Source organism: Monodon monoceros, unplaced genomic scaffold (assembly GCF_005190385.1).
Source record: "Monodon monoceros isolate NGI ecotype Baffin Bay Population unplaced genomic scaffold, NGI_Narwhal_1 Super_Scaffold_15, whole genome shotgun sequence".
Lineage (NCBI taxonomy): Eukaryota > Metazoa > Chordata > Mammalia > Artiodactyla > Monodontidae > Monodon > Monodon monoceros.
Window position 1 is genome coordinate 35485643 of NW_021703771.1, and position 20256 is coordinate 35505898.

At 40.3% G+C, this 20256-nt stretch overlaps 1 protein-coding gene across 2 annotated transcripts in view; it reads right to left on the bottom strand.

The window, feature by feature from the left end:
* The window catches only part of BVES (blood vessel epicardial substance), a 39037-nt gene extending 19412 nt beyond the window's left edge, over window positions 1-19625 (bottom strand). Inside the window, exons 1-7 of one of the 2 annotated variants that reach the window (XM_029224095.1) lie at window positions 19447-19625; window positions 15318-15554; window positions 13041-13165; window positions 10205-10392; window positions 9374-9482; window positions 1256-1423; window positions 178-319 (exon numbers count right to left, since the gene is read on the bottom strand). In XM_029224095.1, coding sequence (XP_029079928.1) covers window positions 178-319; window positions 1256-1423; window positions 9374-9482; window positions 10205-10392; window positions 13041-13165; window positions 15318-15543 — 958 coding nt within the window. In that variant the 5' untranslated portion in view covers window positions 15544-15554; window positions 19447-19625. Of the gene's footprint in view, window positions 1-177; window positions 320-1255; window positions 1424-9373; window positions 9483-10204; window positions 10393-13040; window positions 13166-15317; window positions 15555-19076; window positions 19146-19446 lie in introns of those variants that run through there. The other variant, XM_029224096.1, reaches the window with a different exon arrangement.
* Between the last annotated feature and the right edge of the window lie 631 nt (window positions 19626-20256).

The following is a 20256-nucleotide window of genomic DNA, read 5'->3' on the forward strand; positions in this document are numbered from 1 at the left end:
GATTTTAACTGATGTGCAATCCAAAAAAAAAAAAAAGCTAGAAAAGTTTCGATTATTTTTATTGTTACCTTTAGGTTGCCAAACACTTGCTACTTGAAAAGTTACTTTTCTGATCAAAGTTGTCATTTGTTCTTTTCTAGCAATATCCATCAGAATCCCAGTGTGGGGATAACTTACGAAGAGAGGAAACACTGGAGGTGCCCCGAAGAAACTGGTGTAGGCCGTCTTCATCTTCACTGGAGCTGACTATACTGTTCCTCATTTCCAGCATGGACAGCTGTGTGCAAAGGCTGAGCTGGTGGTCCAACTTTTGGACTGTCTATAAAGCAAAGTTGTAAGATTTCTGAGTGCCATGAGACTTAGATCTCCTATTCCCTGTAAGTAACATTTACTTTTCCTTGAAATAGAAGACTATCCGGTACACAGTCAGTGCCCAATAAATGGTAGCTGTAATTTTTATTATAAGCTATTACTACAAATACATTAGGAAAAATGTAATATACTCAATAGCCTATTTATGAATCTGAAAAATAATAAGCACCAACCTAATCTGATAACCGCCTTCACCAAGATGACTCGAAGAGTGCACACACCCATACTCATAGTCCCTGGAGAACAGTACTTATCACGGAAACAAGGTTTGCCAGTTCTCTTCTGTAATCATTTTAATTTCCTTCTAAGCAAATGTGGGGAAGCGGAGATCAAACTGCAAATTGTTGGAGATCTAGACAGCTCTGAAATTGCTAACCGAATGGACGCAGGCTTCCATCCCATACCTCTCGTCACTTATGGGCGTTCTGGGAGGGTACCTGACCAGTAGAATGTGCAAGACTGGAAAACACAGGGTTAAAAAGCCAACCTCCCGCTTGCTGGGGCTGATCAGCATTTATCGGTCTGCAACCTCCCCCTGCCTCGCCTTCCATGGCCTATACCACTGACTGGTTCTTCCATTCATTTATCATCTTCCTTAGATTGCTTGAAAGACTCTTTATGAAGAGGTTAGCACCTCATCACCACAAATGGAGGTCCCTGACATTCACAGACACCTCACCAGGTCATGGAAAATATAATAATTGCATAATATTTCCTTGCGCTTGAGAAATGATTCCCTGAAGGGTCTCTAAATTACAAGCATCCCCACTTCACTTAACATGTGACTAATTAATGAAGATTCAGGAAAATATATATTGCATAAAAGGAGATATACCTAACTATACATATGTATTTAACAAAACAGACTCAGAAAAACACTTACTTTATCATTTAAGGTGGGATCATTCAATGAGTAGAGCTTATTTGTAATGTCTTTTCCTATAAGATACCTAAATATTTCATATAGGAAAGGCTCTGATTCCAGAAAGTAAGTTAATCTTTCTCTTGACCAGCATAAAAATCTACAGTTATCGTCTGCAATAATGGTGACCTGCCAAAGAAACAGAGAGAAAAATGTGTATGAATTATGATGTTAGTAACTTGGGGGGAGGGAAGAGTAGAATAATTTAGTGGATATTATCATAGCAATGCTTTGTCATATTAGTTAAAATAAGATCCATACACACTCGCTTCTATAACTAAGTATAACATGACATTTAAAACCAAGCAATCTGTAGACTAAGTGAAAGCAAAGTCTTCAAGTTTTGTTGTTCTGTTTTGTGAGGTCTGGTGATAGAAGAATGGCCACCGTGTCAATAGCACTGCTACAGAGTGTGCTAGACTGATGTCTCCATTGGATGTACAATTTATGGCTAAATATTTCTTTATATCCAGATAATTATACTAGAGAATGAGAAAGCAGACTCACGTGAATTGGTTTTAGGGCCCAGATGGTTACTGATAAATATGGCTAGTAAGGGTCCTTCTCTGGGTCCTTCTGTCATAGGTATTTCTTGAGTGTGACCTACCAAGGGTAGCCCACTGGGGACACACACAGAGATCCCCCAGTTAGCTCAGAACTGGGAAACCATACCTTTTCCTTAAGTGTTATTATATAGGAAAATGGGAAAGCATTGTAATTGCACTACACAGAATTTAAGTATTCCTTAAATACATCCTCTCTCCAGAGCAAGGGGCCACGCCCTCACTCCAAGTTCAGGGTCAGGACACCCTTCCTCCCATGCAGGTCAGCTTCACGTGGCACTCCTATCACTAAACTCAAGCTCATCCGTGGTCCACTCTCTCTCCTGAGCACCCTGAGGGCAGGGACTGTGCATCTTCATACTGAATGCCTGGCTTCCAACACTGAGTGGTGCTCAGTGCAGGTTTACTGATGAAGAAATTAACATATGAACACAAATACTGTTGAAGGCAAAAACCATTTTTACATCTTCAACATTAAACCCAATGCTTGTCCAAGTGGGAGGTTAATAAAGGTTTCTAAATTGACATGAAGTCATATCTGGGCTCAGAGCAAAGATTTCCAAAGGAGCTCTTTACCCTTTGTTAGTAAAAAAATTAAACATATTTCAGATGACAAGGAGGTATTTATGTCTACTAGGAGAGAAAACAGAAAACCCAGCTTCTCTCCTTATGTCAGTGGTTGAAATCTGACCTTTAGTAAATTAGAGGGTTTGGCTACAAAACGTGGGTCAGTGTTCCTAGAAAAATAAAGCTGCACTCATTTATTCTATTAAATAATATTAAATACATTAAACAATAAATCCCCCAAACCAAACACATTGGGATTTAAGAAATGCATCAGCAGCTCTATGGCTCCGTAAAACACTAAATTTCATTTATTCTTTCAACATACATTGTTAGGCTCGTACTTTATGCCAGACATGGTTCAAGGCACTGAGGTTACCACTGTGAACAAAAAAGCCAAGATCCTTGCCCTGTGATGCCTACATTCCAGTGGAGGAAGCCGATGATCAATAAAGAAATGTGACAATCTCAGGTGGCAGTAAGTGTTTTGACAAATACAGAACAGGGGAAAATGGTAGAGAATGAGTAAGAAATGACAGGTACACATAATGCCACTCACTTTAAGTATGTATTGTACTTTAACATTTAAGGTGCTTTTACATCTATCATGTAAGCAGGTCCTTAAAATTGCCTTTGAGGTAAGACGGATAAGATTCTTCCTCATTTTCCAGATGCCAAATGAGAAGCACCAGGGGGCTTCCTTGCTGGCGCAGAGGCTAAGAATCTGCCTGCTGATGCAGGGGACACGGGTTCGATCTCTGGTCCGGGAAGATCTCACATGCCGCGGAGCAACTAAGCCCGTGCGCCACAACTACTGAGCCTGCGCTCTAGAGCCCACAAGCCGCAACTACCAAGCCTGCGGGCCACAACTACTGAAGTCCGGGCGCCTAGAGCCTGTGCTCCGCAACAAGAGAAAGAAGCCACCGCAATGAGAAGCCCGCGCACTGCAACAAAGAGTAGCCCATGCTCGCCGCAACCAGAGAAAGCCCGCGTGTAGCAACGAAGACCCAACGCGGCCATAAATAAGTAAATAAATAAATTTATAAATTTATAAAAAAACAAATGAGAAGCACCACAAAACTTAGGCAGGTACACATGTTAATGAATGGTGGAGTGAGCACTGCTGACTTCTAGCCCAGGCATATTTTTCCACCAGGCCAAACCCTACCCAATGTGTCCTAGATTCAACAAGACAGTCACAGAGAAAGGCATTTGGTGAAGTGACCACAAGGCTGACTCACCATCAAGAATCCTGCATACAAAGAACAGCTGAACACGATGTCCTGAAGCCTACATTCTAGTGGAGGAAGCTGATAATAAGTAAAGACATGTGACCAAGGGGAAAAAAAAGATTTAAAGAAGTATAAGGTCAAGTATAAGGTCAAGAGCCATATAAGCCAGTCCTGAGGAGTTCCCAGAGACAGTAGGAAATGGGCACGCAAACAGAAGGCAACCGAGTAACATTCTAGAGGAGTAATTAGAGAAAGTGAGCACCAGGCACACACAGTGGCCCAGTCCGGCACCCAAGTGTTAAAGAAAGGGTTAGGAATGTTGAGGTCCCTTCATTTTGCGCAGATGTCATCCATGCCTTTGAAAGATACAGTTCATGAACAGTGGGGGAAGAAGTTAAAAGAGGAGTTGGAAATCAAGAAAAGAAGTCGTCATTGCACTTAGGTGATGTATATGCATTTAACTTTTCTTCAACCATTTTAATAACCTCAAGTTGCCCTGAGGCAATAATACTTTCAAAATGATACTATAATTTGCTTAGCCACCATTTCCTATATTTTTTAAAATGTCTTTTAAAAATTGAAGTATAGTAGGGCTTCCCTGGTGGCGCAGTGGTTGGGAGTCCACCTGCCGATGCAGGGGACACGGGTTTGTGCCCCGGTCCGGGAAGATCCCACGTGCCGCGGAGCGGCTGGGCCCGTGAGCCATGGCCGCTGAGCCTGCGTGTCCGGAGCCTGTGCTCCGCAACGGGAGAGGCCACAACAGTGAGAGGCCCGCGTACCGCAAAAAAAGAAAAAAAAAAAAATTGAAGTATAGTTGATTTACAGTGTTTCAGGTATACAGCAAAGGGATTCATTTATACATATATATATATATATATCTCCTTTTTCAGAGTCTTTTCCATAATAGGTTATTACAACATATTGAATACAGTTCCTTGTGCTATATAGTAGGTCCTTGTTGTTTATCTACTTTATATACAGTAGGAAGCCACTTATTTTATTGAAGTATAGTTGATTTACAATGTTAACTTCTGCTGTACAGCAAAGTGATTCAGTTATACATATACATTCTTTTTTAATATTCTTTTCCTTTATGGTTTATCATAGGATACTGAATATAGTTCTCCGTGCTCTACAGTAGAACCTTGCTGCTTATCCATTCTATATATAATAGCTTACATCTACTCACCCCAGCCTCCCACTCCATCCCTCCCCCAACCCCCCTCCTGCTTGGCAACCACAAGTCTGTTCTCTATGTCTGTGAGTCTGTTCCTGTTTCATAGATAGGTTCATTAGTGTCATATTTTAGATTCTGCATATAAGTGATATATGGTATTTGTCTTTCTCTTTCTGACTTCCTTCACTTAGTGTGATAATCTCTAGTTTCATTCATGTTGCTGGAAATGGCGTTATTTCATTATTTTTCATGACTGAGTAGTATTCCATTGTATATATGTACCACTTCTTCTTTATCCATTCATCTGTTGATGGACATTTAGGTTGTTTCCATGTCTTGGCTATTGTGAATAGTGCTGCAATGAACATTGGGGTGCATGTATCTTTTGAATTATAGTTTTGTCTGGATATATGCCCAGGAGTGGGACTGCTGGATCATATGGTAATTCTATTTTTAGTTTCCTAAGGAACCTCCATACTGTTTCCCACAGTGGCTGCACCAACTTACATTCCCACCAACAGTGTAGGAGGGTTCCCTTTTCTCCACACCCTCTCCAGCATTTGTTATTTATAGACTTTTTAATGGTGGCCATTCTGACCGGTGTAAGGTGGTACCTCATTATAGTTTTGATTTGCATTTCCCTAATAATTAACGATGTTGAACATCTTTTCATGTGCCTATTGGCCATCTGTATTTCTTCTTTGGAGAAATGTCTATTTAGGTCTTCTGCCCATTTTTCGATTGGGTTTTTTGTTGTTGTTGAGTTGTATGAGCTGTTTGTATATTTTGGAAATTAAGCCCTTGTCGGTCGCATCGTTTGCAAATATTTTCTCCCATTCCGTAGGTTGTCTTTTCAGTCTGTTTATGGTTTCCTTTGCTGTGCCAAAGCTTGTAAGTTTGATAGGTGCCATTTGTTGGTTTTTATTTTTATTTCTATTGCCTTGGGAGACTGACCTAAGAAAACATTGATACAATTTATGTCAGAGAATGTTTTGCCTATGATTTCTTCTAAGAGTCTTATGGTGGCATGTCTCATGTTTAAGTCTTTAAGCCATTTTGAGTTTATTTTTGTGTATGGTCAGAGGGTGTGTTCTGACTTCATTGATTTACATGCGACTAGGCAACCATTTCTTATTGATGGTGGAAAACGATTTTAAACCTGTTAAAATTATTACTCAATTTAAATGTAGTAACAATATTCAAATAGTAAGCTATACCTACAGTATGTATGAGTCTTACAAGTCCCTAAGAGCAGGCATTTAGCTGGAAGCAGGTAGTTAGCATATCGACTGAGGTCATTTCAGTGGATAGCTAATGCTTCATTACTGTCAAATAGATTTACTTAATGATTTCCTGTTACAACAGTCAAGTGAAACATATCTTTAATGAAGAATTTTTATGATGCAATCTAGGAATTTTTAAAGCTTCCATGAAATACATTTGCTTCTTAGGTTATTAGGGTACCTCAGCAGCGCCATGCTTGAGTTCTTGTGAAGAATTCCACAGAAGAAATAAAAGCAAACACGGTAATGGAAGACACAAAAGAATTTCTCTCAGGTAGGGAATTAGACTAAGCGTTTGTAACTGGGTTTGCTGTGATTACCTCAAGGCGCTGGATGAGTCCCAAACCAATCCTATGCCCTCACATAACGAAAAGACCTTATCAAGGAAAAGAGCGTCGTCGGAGGGAATTGCTGAATGTCCTGGAATGGGAATGGCAGTCTGACACTGTGACTGACTTACTGTCCTCAGGGGAGAATTTATTATTTCCTTTGTGTACTGCACGAAGTTTCACACACCAGGAACATAAAAATGCCCTGGAGGCGGTCTGTTCAGCTAATTCTTACCGAGTTTTCATCTGCACTAAAACCACAGCAGAGTCAAGGCTGGCAGATTAAATTGCTTTGCAACTTAACCCAAAGACTTACTTAACACTAAGATAAGGTTTTATTTAAAAGCCAGTTATAACTCAGTGTTCATTTATTTCACCAGAGCTGGGACATCTGCCTCCAAGACATTCTTCTTCCTTTAAAGTCAATAAAGGTTTGATTGTCAAGCTTCACAGCACAGGATGTGCTATTGACTATGGGAAGGCAACAGCGGGAGGTAAAAGCCAAAAGAAAAATGGAAATGGCAAAGCTCGCTGGATATTGAAACTGTACAAAGAAGAAACCAAACACAAAAAACGACCTTTTGTGATAATGATACTCAAGATTCTCCAACAGATCTAAGCAGCCGCTTGGGTCTGTAAGTACTAACACAGCACCTAGGAGGCAGCTGGAAGTTTAGAGTCGTTGTCTCAGCTCTGTCACTCTGCCGGTCATCATAATTACCGCACATTCCTGAACAACATTCGCTGTGTAATCTCAAGGGACAGTCATCGGGTCCACTTGCTTCCTTTCCTCCTTTCACCCTACGGTAGAATTCAGTAGCACCCCTACCAAAGAATGAATTTAAAGAAAGAAAAATGCAAAGGAAGCGGCTCCTTGTCAGAACACTTGTAACTGTTCAGAGTTAGAGAATAGCAGGTAAAAAGGCATGTGGACGGAGACGTCTGGCCATTGACTCTCAGGTGTAAATGCCATTGGCACAGATAGCGAAAAGTTGGTCCTGGGAGCACCTGCCAGTTTTCACTGCGAACTCGCTTTAGGAAGAGGCAATATACTCCTACACAGATGTGCAACAGCTATTTTTACTGTTGAGTATCTGCCAGTAGGAACATTTGGTAAATAATCAAAACAGAATCTTTCCCGAGGGCTTACTCTGATGGGAATCTGCTCCAGCTGTACAGGAGACAGTCTCAATGATGCCAGGGTAGGTTTTACCCATTGACCCATCAGGAAATGCCACACCAGACTCTATGCCGAGAAAAGCTGACTAGTCTTCAGAAAGACGGAATAAATAGTCTTCACTCAGCTAAGGTACCTCGAGTTTGGTCATGTTTTTAGAAACATGAGGAACATTTCTCAACTACCGAATCCCAATCCCTAGTCCCCAAGAAGAAAAAGAACTGTGACCAGTGGCAGAAATGCCTTTCTTGTTGTTAATTTAATTATAACTATAACATAATTTGAAGTCCGGTGGAAAAGACAGTACATGTTATATCCCAGGGGCTATGTGCTTCTGGAAACAGAGGAGGTTCAGTTCCCACCTTTTCCCCAAATGCCAGTCTCTTCAGGATTATATGAAACTGAGCTATTGTGTAAAACCACTTGCTACTATAAAGAGAGAAATGGATGCAGCAGATAAATGTTGGGTTTTGGAAGAAGAAATTGTAAGGTGGTCAGAGGAAAGAGGGAGAGAGAAAAGAAGTGGCCCTGTGCCAATTTGTAGATGGTGGTGATTAAAGATACTATAAGAATAAACCTCAGTGCAGAGCTGACCCTTGAAAACGCAAGGGAAAGTGTAAATGAGGGGAGACAGGGTACAGTAGCTGCTTTCTCCTCTATCTTAAGCTCAGTGTGCTTGCAGCCAGCACTGCAGCCAGGTGGTAAATTTATATGAGACCTCCTAGTAAATGCACATAACTTTAACCAGGTATGTGGTTACTCAGGCCAGTTACTCAGGCAGGGTAGGAGCAGGGCAGGCCTGACACCATTGTAAATAAACTTAAGTAACGTCTGTGAATGTGCCCTTTTATCTCCATGTGGCATCCCAAATTGTGTGGCATTTCAGAATAAGACTCAAAGATAAGATTCTGTCATCAAGAAACACTGATTTTTTTCCTCCCTCAGGTGATAGCATCCCCTTCTATTCCATTTCCTACCTAAATACATTTACCCTCCGGCTCATAAGAAAACCTGTTCTCAGGATATTTCCTTACTTCTGTTTATCTAGAGACTGAGACTAAAGGAAACTCTCACCCATTTTCTTGGTTACTCTCCTAACAATAATGAGGGGAATAAAAAAGGAGAGCTGGACACTCGCAGAAAGAATCAGAACAAAGTGTCACATAATGGAGTACTTTTTTTAAGATACAAAGAAGAATCAGGCTAAGTAGTCATGTTCAAATTATTGTAATTGTGAAGAACTTCATTCTTTGCCCTTAAACATATTCATTAAATTTAGAAGAGTAAAGTGGTTACAGTTTTTTTTCATAAGGATTAACAAAGTAGGTTCTCTAGGGCAAAGTCAGTTTTCTGTTTTTCCCCAATAAAAGTAACCAGTTACATGTTTTAAGAACACTGATTATCTATAATTGACATTTTCCTTTTTTCTCATAACAAGAGCATTAGATGTTCTCTATGGAGAAATCATAAAAATTCAAATAAGCAAAAAGGAAGAACACAAAAAAGCAATCAAACTCACAACCCAGAAATAACAGTGTTAACACAATGGCTAAATCAGGATAGATCTTTCTAGACCTCTTCCTGTGTACATATACACACTACTTTAAGGTTTACAAAAATGGGGTCATACTATATGTTCCGTATGGTAATCTCTTCTTTCAGTAAATCATGGCCACTTTCCCATCCATATCCTTTGGATTTTGAATGAGACATTAACTAGTTTCAATCTTCTTAAAAATCATGCCAAAACATACCTGGAATTTTTCACCTTTGTGCATCTGGGTTGATCTAAATTCAGGAGAATCTATAAAGGCACAGGGGTAAATATTATGCAGAAAATGTCCTCGATAGGAGACCTTCATTCTGATAACAGAAATTAGTGTTAATAAATGCATAATAATCCACACATAATGTGACAAGCCTTAAAATCTCCATAATCTTATGGGTTTTTATTTTGTAAAATTTTAAAGACCCCCCCCCAGGTGACTGACATAATTAAAAAGCCCTTCCTGAGGCACAAGTATTAATTTCAAAATAAATTTCACCAACAACAAGGGAAAAAAGACATGTACTGAAGAAGACATGTGCCTTCCAATGGTTATCATTGCTGTTATAGCTGGAGTGACCATATAATTAATTACTCAAACTGGGACACTTTTGAGAGGGAACAGACACTGGCTGTCTCCCCAGGAGACTGATATTCCTAGAAGTTGTATTTCTGTGATGTTCAAAAAATTAAGCAAGTCACCTCTGAGACACGCATAAGCTCCTTAAATTTTAACACCCAATTTAAACCTATTACAATTCTGCCTCATTAAATTTAAATAAAACTTCCCCAAAAGTTGAAAACTTCACAAATGAAAACCCTGACATCAACAAGATTCACAGCAATAAATTCTACATAATTTTACCATGTTGCTCTGTAATATTCTAAAATGCAGTTGTCTGATGAAAATTCACCACCAACCAGCTCTGTGATCACTTCCTTCATTGGTCGGCAACATTTCCTTTCATTCATTTCCTACCCAGAAGCCAGAAGAGGATTCCAGGCAAACAAAGCATTTCGATTTCCACAGAGCACTTACTTTCCCTTCAGGAGAATACTCAGACGGTCGTCAACTGAGGTTATATCCTCTGCAGCATAGGTCTCGCCCTTTTTCAATGTCTGGATCATGCAAAACTGTCCAGTTAATCTTTTGAACAAATCTGGAGGCACACGGAGTGGTTCAAACAATCGCTGGTAGATGCTTTTGAGTTCCTTTTCGATTTTTACCTGAAAGGCAGCAGTGACCAGATGCCACACTAACGCAGCAACACCAAAACATTGGCTTCTGTGGTCTAAATAGGGATTTTGAGAATAAACAAATCTGCAATGGATGCCATCACCCTTCTGTGTGTTGGTCAGTGGAATCTGACACAGAAGAGTAAGTGGTGATGTAAATTTAGACGCTGAAAGGGCACTTTTGCAGTTAAACTGAACCCTGTGAGCATATGGTGAAGATCTGCACCATTGATTATTACATCTCTTTCTATGCGCTACCAAGCAACCGTAGAGGTTTCGAATGCTGTCACAACATTCACCTTGCCAATCTTAGCATTTCCTATAAACAACGTAAAACCTTTTCATTTTTAGAATACTTTTGTTTCACAGAAGGAAATTACACTACCTTTGAAATATTACAGCAAGAAAATAAGTACATAAATTAGGAATCAACTTGGAAACAAATTTATGAAGATACATACATTAAACATTTTTTCTATATATAATTATTATCTAATGAGTTAATATAGGAAAGCAAACAGCCACAGCTGCAACTGCTGCTTCTCATTTATTCTGAAGCAAAGTGAAGAGTAAAAAAGTTTCCATGTAGTAGTATCATCCTGCACTACCATAATCTCGGTAGAATAGAGAACCCACTGGCCAGTAAGGCTGGATGCTAGAGGGAGGGAAAGCAAAATGGCTCAATCACCTCTGCTGTCAGACTGTTCAAGGCCCGGGTCAAGCCCCATCTTTGCACCCAGCATTAGTCTGGGAAATCTGTACAGCGTGTGAATGAACTTTGGGGTTCAAATGATCATCCATCTCAATGAAATCTACGGTAGCCACACCATGAAGCTTACAGACGCAGATGACCAGGGCTGCTCAGATGTCACTGCAGCCTTTGCAATGCTCTCACTTGTCCTGCTGTTTCATTTTAACGAAGTACTAGCATTTATATTTTTCAAAAAGGTAGGTTTATTGTCAGAGAAGAAACAAAAGCACAGATACTAAGTGATTTACTTACCTGGTGCTACCATCACATCAGCAACTTCTGAATCTTATGTTCAGAACTTGGGGTTCTAGTAAGTTCTGATATTCAGAAGCTGAAATCCTTATCATTATTATCATCTACCTGCTCCACTCCACAGCTCTCATAATGAGTGTTTAAAATAATTCGCAAATCTGTCTCACTTCCGGCATGCACACTAGCCAATGTGGCACAGCAATGAACATGCAAACTGAAAAACTGACTCATATTCATAATCTGCTCGTCCTGCAAGTCTTAGCTCAAGTCCCAATTCCTTCATGAAGCCCTCTTAATTCTTCTCTTTGAAAGCATCCACTTATCAAATGTTTTCTTGAGCACCAATTAAGTGCTAACCATGCTTGGCAGGAACCGGGAATACAACAGTAATTGTGGTAGATGATATTATTGTTTCCAGCTATTTGCTGCTTCCACCCCCGTGAGAGGATCATATATCCTCTTATCCTATCCTACTCCCACATCATCAGGCTTGGTCATGTCATTTGCTTTGGCCAGTGAAATGGGAGCAGAAGTTTTAAGAAACATTGGGTGTTTCTTTTGTTCCCTTATATTTTTCTCTCTGCCATGAGAATGCATGTCCAAATAGAACCTGCTGCTTCAGCAGAGACCCTGAAATGAAGAAGACACGTGGAATAGAATCACAGCTGCCACAATCCATATATTAGGTTGGTAAGGAAAAAAACCTGTTGCTGTTATAAGGCACTGAGACTATCAGATTGTTTGTTACACAGCATAATGTAGTGAAAACTGACTAATACAGTACGCAAAACAGACTGGGTTACAATGTTTGAGGAGATGACAGTCTAGTGGAATGCCTATTCCATATATCACCTGTATCATCAAAATTATAATTTCCTATGAATTATCTTGTTTTCTAATAGTTTTCTATGTGCATGTCTGGCCTTGAACATAAGATTAGAGCAAGCAGGTTATCTTTTACTTTACTGAATATTTGTATGTGCTTTGGACAGTCAACAAACAGCTGTGGAGTGATTTCTAGGAGCCATGCTATTTTCCTATTCTGTTTACATCTGTTTGTTCTTGGTATGACCAAGGAAATACAACAAGGAGTGGAAAAGAAAAAGTTAAAGACTAGTGTTTTCATAACAACTCACCAAAAATGGTGATTTCCTTAAATGAGTATTTTGGACATAAGAAAAAAAACAGCTAGTACATTTTAAAAAATAGCATGAAAAAATAGCATAAGCTATTTGTAAATCATTAGCAAGTTCATGGAAGTTGTCTCTGAGCACTTAATTTTATAACAAGGCAAAGATTTTCCAGAGTGACATTTGAATATCAACAGGCAAAATAAATAATGAAGTTAGATGACTAAAAAGAGAGAATACTGTCATGTTCTCTCATGTCTAAATTGCCCTAATGATTAAAGACGTTTTAAAAACTCGTTGGTAGAACAAATTTCGTGGTGCTCAAATATTTCACTTTCAGAAAGAAAGTGAAAGTCTTAGAAAGACTTTCATAGAAAGTCTCATCTTCAGAAAAATGATATTAAAGGGCCTAAAGATGTTAAATGCTCATTCTCAGGTCCGAACAAAGTACTTGAAAAGCAACAGCTTTAAAGTCTCTTCTTTATTAATTAATTGTTAGTAATTACCGGTCTTTTCTTGTACAAAAGATATGAAAGATGCAAAATGTTGATCCCCAGGAACACCGAGTTCCAGATCATGATATCCAAGGCACATCGGTAGAGAGTGGCCCAGACGATGTAAAGGGTACATCCTGTTGAATAATGAAGTGGGCATGTTAGGTGTCTAGAGTAGCTTCAGCATGTAGCTTAATACATTTGTCATCCTCCATGTATAAAATAAACCAAACACATCTTAGAAATACCTAAGACAAATATCACATGAAGTTACATTTTGGTTTTTGTTTGATTACCAAAACAAACGAAACCAAAACACACTTTGTTGCAGAAAACTTGTAAAGTATAAAAACCATTTTTTAAAGGAGGAAAAACAACTTCATAATTCTACTACTTAAAGACAACCACTATTGATATTTAATACTTCCTCGCAGTCTTTATGTATTTTTACCTGATGGCAAACCTAATGAATTCACAATTTAAAACCTATTCTTTTACTTATTGCAGTGATTTTCCCATTTCATTAAAACTCTTCGTATACATAGTTTTTAATGACTGTAATTAATTAAACCGTAATTTATTTAACTATCTCCCTACTGGTAGACGGGTGAAATGTTTTGGCTGTAATTTTTGATAAGTAGCAAAAACAGCTTTATACATAAAAATGTATCTGTTCTTGTGACTGCTTGCTTAGTTAGGGTGGATCACCTGACAGTGAGCCAAGGGAATAACTTTATAGGTTTTGACGACACTAAAGAACTGTTTTCTAAGGGGTTTGTGCAAATTTGCAGTTTCTTTTGATCAGTTTTATGATGGGAGAATCAATATATATTTTAAATTTAAAATAAAATTATCAATATCAATTATCAACACAAATATATCAACAGCACATATGCACATAAAATCTAAATCTCCCATTTAAAAAAGTTATTCATTTGCAATTTTAAAATTTCACCGGAATGATTTGGGGCACCTGAATAATAGCCCAAAATATAAAAAATTTAAGGTTCTTTAGGTAATATTGCGTAGCAAATATTGAAGACATGTAAAATCTTATTACTTAAAGGAGACAGGGTAACATAATGGAAGGACTGACTGAGAAGCTGGAGAACCTGAATTATAGTCCTGGTTTGACCACTTGTTCCTAGTCTTAATTTTGGATGAGTCATTTAACTTCTCCAAGGCCTCAGTTTCTTCGTTTATCAAGTGTTGGACTAGGTGATCTCCCTTGGTCTGTTCCACCTCCAAAACTCTGTCTTAAAAGTCATAATTAGCTTTTGCTTTTTACAGGGTGTGGTTTTATTTTTTCACTCAGTACTCTGCTCCTCCTGCTGTAATCCCTACCTGACTCAGAGGTAACAGCCACAGAAGTCCTACAAGCTACCTTCTAGCTACCCTTCTACCACCTTCTTTGACCCTTTCTTGTCATTTGTCATATATTTCAGGCACAATGAGCTACTCTTCGTTCTCCCTCAACATGCTGAATCTCCCTCTCCTCTGTGCCTTTTACCTGGATACCATACACACTCACACTCAGAGAAATCCTTCTCATCTTCCCAAAACCAGCTCCAAAGTTGTCTCTTCAGTGGACCCTGGTCTGCCTCTCTGCTGAGCCCATCATGGTGTCCATTTCTCCCTGGCACTGGGTGCACACCTGCATCACAGCATCTGATCTGTCCTATGTGACCGCCCATCTGTTTCTCTCCAGCCCCCAAAAGAGTGTCTTTCTCAAGGATGGGGACTGCATTTGTCAATTTCTGTTTGACATATTACAGGTGCTCAAAAATGACCTGAATAAATGAATCACCAGGGACATAATCACACAGAGAGTAATCTGTCAAGGATCACTGGCTAAAATAGTAAAGTTGATTGTTTTAGTATTTTGATGTGGATTAATTTAATGTGCTTCATCAGGGTTAACAGAGCATACCACCCCCCAAATTTTACTTGAACTATTTTGTCTGGGTAACTGTTTTTGTTCCCAGTGTTGCTTTACTTGCTGCAGCAAGTAAATGCCTATTCAAATAATGATAGTTAAAACTATAGAGTACTTACGATGTGCCAGACACTACTGTAAGTCAGATATCACACTCACACTCACCAAATTCTTACAACCCCAGGAGGTGGTATTTTTACCCTCATTTGACACGTGGGGAAACTGAGGTATAGAAAGTTTATTGACCCAGTTACGCAGTTAACAAGTATGTAAATCCTCTGAAACCCGCAATACAAAGTCCATCTGATGCAAGTTATAGAAAAGTTACATAAAATCTCAGTTAGGTATCTTACCTATAGTTAACATCCCCCTAAGAAGTATCATATGAAGGTGAAGAGTAGTTGGAATAACCAACCCAATTGCAAAAAAAATATTTGCTACATGAAAAACTAGATGATGTATCTCTTTCCAGTTTTCACAAGTGGTCTCATTGGAAGGCACAGGTAGGATAGTTTCTAACTCAGGTGTAAAGCCTATTGCAGTTGATTCTGCCAATGGGCTGGACTTGGTATAATTCATCTTGAAAATTCCTATAAAAACAAAAGGACAATCAAAAAATGACAGCTGTATCTTATCACCCCTATGCGTGTTATACCAAAATTACTTCTGAGAACTAAATGTTGGTAAATAGACTTCTCTGGTGGTTATGAATTAGACCTAGGTTCAAACCCCAGCTCTGTCACATATTAAATGTATCTATTTCCTTATCTGTTAAATGATGATAATACCTCATTGACTTTATGAGGAAATGAAATATATAAAATACTTAGCATAGTGCACAATTATTCTCTGAGACAGATATATATATATATATATATATATATATCACTCCAAATATCTATATGTTTGTATCTAAACATACTTGGAGGGGGAGAGAGAAATGAGGGAATTAACTAGTCTAAAAGACAATCACCAATGTTCATAAACCATAGCTATTACAGTTATTTAGTATAGCTTTCTATCATACTCGCACTAGTGACACTGAATCCAAACACAGGAAAAATAACTAGAAAAAATGATTTTTTTAATACCTTCAAAAAATTAACACCTTACTATTTGAAGGCTTAGGATATTTGGAAGGCTTTAATTTCATACTCTTGTTAAATCACTAGAGCGTACATATATACATTCTAAATTATCATATATGACATAATAAATATATTACTATAATCATTTATATGTACAGAGAGAGTGTTAACATTTACTCCTTTAACTGTCTAAAGATTTACTTTCCCATTAAAATTCTAGTTGGTTGCATCTCACAAATTGAAAAATAGTAAACTTCCAGGTTCCTTATATGGAAGATGGGTCATGAGTATACATTTGACTATTTAATATTAGAATCTGTAGCAAATACATTTCAAAGAATATACATTTTACACATGCTTATAATAAACCTTAACACAAAAGGGCACTATTTCCTTACTATATGACCTGTCCTCTCTGGTACTTAAAAAACTCTTTCTATTGTTAATTATACAAATTGGTCCCTGGCAAAAACTATGTAGATTTACAGAATATGTGAATTGTTCTGTTTCGGGCAAAGAATTCCCAATGGGGACCCAAAATATGTTTAAATTTAATTTAGAAATATGATTTTCTTTCCAAATAAGGTCACACAATAAGCCATATTTTTCCATTTTTTTTCTTTTCATCCATCACACTAAAATGAAGGTTTTAGGTGGTAGAATCAATTGGTATCAGGTTGGGCATTTTGAAAGGATGTTAATAAATAAATGTGAAAGAATTCCACATCTCTTAAGATGGTAGAAACCTATACATGCCTAAATTTACAAACTGTGAATGAAATGATCAAGTCAATTAAAGATCTCTTCCCATAATTCTAAAACAGTTCATACATATGAGAAATAGTTGACTTAGATATTGATTTGCTGCAAAAAGGAAAGAAATCATTGAAATTCAACTACTTTCCAAATTTTATTTTATTGAAGTACAGGTGATGTACAATATTATACAAGTTACAGGTGTATGATATGGTGATTCACAATTTTTAAAAGTTACACTCCATTTATAGTTATTATAAAATATTGGCTGTATTCCCTGTGTTGTACAATATATACTTGTAGCTTATTTCATACATAATAGGTTGTACCTCTTAATCCTCTACCTTCCAAATGTTTGGCTCAATAAAAATACAAACCTATTAGGATGGGGGGAGGAATCATTATTTTAATAACTCAATTTATACAAAGTTTGCTTTCAAGAACCAAATCAGAATTAATCTCATAAGTTTTTCAAGAGGGAAAATGATATTAAATGTCCTCTATCACTCATGATGTCAATATCAGCTTATGCATTAGTATTACCTAAGCTAAAAATAACTGCCATTTTCTACTGCACTTTAGAATGTGTTTTCATTCCCATTGTCCCATTTGTTCCCCTAACTAACCTGTGTTCTCTACGAGACAGGGACAAAGTCATATTCACCTAAGTATATCCAAGGCCTTTTCTCTGTAGAGAATGCCAGAGGTGAAAGCCATATGGAAGGTACACAAAAATGACAGACATTGTTAGAAATTACTTTTCTGTCTCCCCAAACCTCAGTAGTAAAGACAGGGGAGTGCCAAGCCTGCCTGAGGCTGGGAGAGTCAGGTTCTATACTACAAGCGCCAGGGAGCCACATAAGCCAGGGAAAGTCACTTCTGCTCCTTGGGTTGGCTTCTTACTGGGAATTGAGACAACTGGACTAGATGGTCTTTGAAACCCCTTCAAGTTTTAATAGTCTGTGGCTCTAATAGGTATTTACGTAGTCAGTTAAGTAATACATAGTCCGCCTCACATCCACCTGATTACACCTGTACTGCCAACTAATTCACTGTAATTCAATTTCAGGCTTTTAAAATTTCTCCAACTGGCACTAAAAGTACCAATTTCTGGTCAAGAGAAATGATAGGAAAACTATGATCTACTAACCCAAGAACCAAGGACACGGTGAAAAGAATGTTTAAAAGGTGAGATAATCCTACAACATATTTTGATGCACCACACCTTGTTAAAAATATATGTATAGTCCATATATTTATTTAATTTTCTATATTCAATATATAGTAGAGTAATTAACATTATATATTATACATAATTTATTTTATTTGTATGTTTATCTATATGTCTATTATTTATCTAGGTATACTTATCTATATGTCTCTTTTGAAATGCCAGTAACCTACTGTCAATAAATATGGATCGGATCTTGCCAATAAATATGGAAACCTCTTGCTTGCCAAAGGTTTCAGCTTCCTTTGACCACTACTTAATAGATTTATGTGGCTTGCACTGAACTATCCTTATACAGAGAATGAATGAGTCTAACGAGGAATGTTAGACTGGTAAATTGGTGAACGTTCAGGTTAATTCTGACTAAATCAAGAGAAATTTTCTTTTTCCTCCGAGTCTGATTTCTTAAATTACCTGTTCTAGTTAAGGCCTGTTTATCTATTGCTTTTCAGGTAGGTGTGTGCAGGGCTAAATAGCTAAATGGTGAAACTAACATTAATCCTTCACCGAACTACGCAAATGAAGAAGATAACAGCAGTGAGCAAAAGTCACGCTCATAGACTAGCGCAATTCATTCCGTGATTCTAACTGAACCTTCGTTTATCTTCGGAATGACAAGGGCCCTATGTTGCTAAGAGTCTTTTCGTACTTATTCTTGCTCCAAAGCCAGCAGTTTCTGAGACTTATCTGGCCAACAACACGTTTCCCAAAGCCTCGGAAACGAGGGCGCAGGTAGATCTCGGTTTCCCCAGCCATCTGCTCTCCCCAGGCGCCCAGCTCACCTCGCTCCTTAAAGAGGGAAGGTCTGTGTCAACTGGTCTTGATCCAAGGCTCTCGGGCCACGACGGGTGTGCAGTGAGCGCCCTGACCCACCTCTCATTCGCAGCGCGAGGCCAGAGCGCGCGACCCGGTGAGCCCGGCTGCGCGCTGCCTCCGCGTGGGACCCGGAGGCCCTACAGGGGGCGAGGAGGAGCCGTACTGGGTTCGCGGGCCCGGAGCCCTGTGAGCCTCTCGTGGAGGGGAGAAGCCGAGCTCACCTAGAGCTTGCGGGCAGCAGAGCGCGGGAACCGGCACCCGATGCGGTCCAAGCGCCCGAGGACGCTGGCGCTGCCAGACCCGAGTGGCGGCAGTTGGCATCTGAGGGTCTGTGACCGCGACGCCCAGACCCAGGGTGAAGGGCGGCTTCCAAGGACAGCGAACCCCGCGAGGGCGCGGCCAGCGAGGAGAGGGCGGGGTTCCCGGCGGCCGGGGAACCGAGAACAGGCAGCCGCCGCCCGGGAGGGCAAAGTTGCTCCCAGTTGAGTAGGGATACAACTTTCGCTTCCCGATTTAGCCGCGGGAGCTCGAGGCTGCAAATAGCCGGGCGCGTTGTGGGGGCCCGCGGCCGCTGCGCCTCCCGCTCCTTACCTGGCTCGTCCCTGGAGCGGAGCCCGGGCGGTGCTGGCCAAAGTTTGGGGCGGTAGCGGCGGGGCGCAGGGGACACGGACGCGAAGGCTCGACGGGAGCCCGACGCGAAAGCCTCGGCCGATCGGCGGGTCGGGAGGCTGCTCGGCCGGTGCCGGGTCTCCGCGTCCGCAGCGGCTTTGACTAAAATAGGCATCACGGCAGCTGCGGCCGGGGCTGGGGCCGCACAGCGCACGCGCCCAGCGTCCCGGCGCCCCCCGGCGGGCGGAGTCCCGGGCCTCGGCCAGGACTCCCCGCCCCGCTGCTCCAAGTCCGCCGCCGTGTCTGCACAAGCGTGGTCCCGTTTGAAGCACCCGCTTCTTTCTTTCCTGGTTTCCTCTCTACTTCTCGGTTCTGTCCTAGTTTGGGCACGAGTGGGAGACGGGCAACAACTTGGGGCCAGCGGCGTTGGCTGCTCAGCCTCATGGGGATAACTCGAGCAGTCGGGTCCCAGGAGGGAGAGAAATCAAAACTGGAATCATTTCCCCACAAAGTCGAACGACCCACTCGCATAACTCCTTTCTGGGACAGTCGCCCGCATCTCAGCACAAGCCGGAAGGACCGGGAGAGCACAACTCGGCGTCTGAGCCTGGCGGCGGAGGCTGGCGGTTTGGTCCACACCGACGCGAGACTGCGCCCTCGGGGACCCGGCGAGGGGCCAGAGCAGGCCCGCCCTGCTGCTGCGGGGGCCACGCGGGAGAGACCTTCGACACGAGCCGCGGTTTTGTTTCCATGGAAGAAGGTACTTATCCGAAATTTGCATTCCCGTGGCGG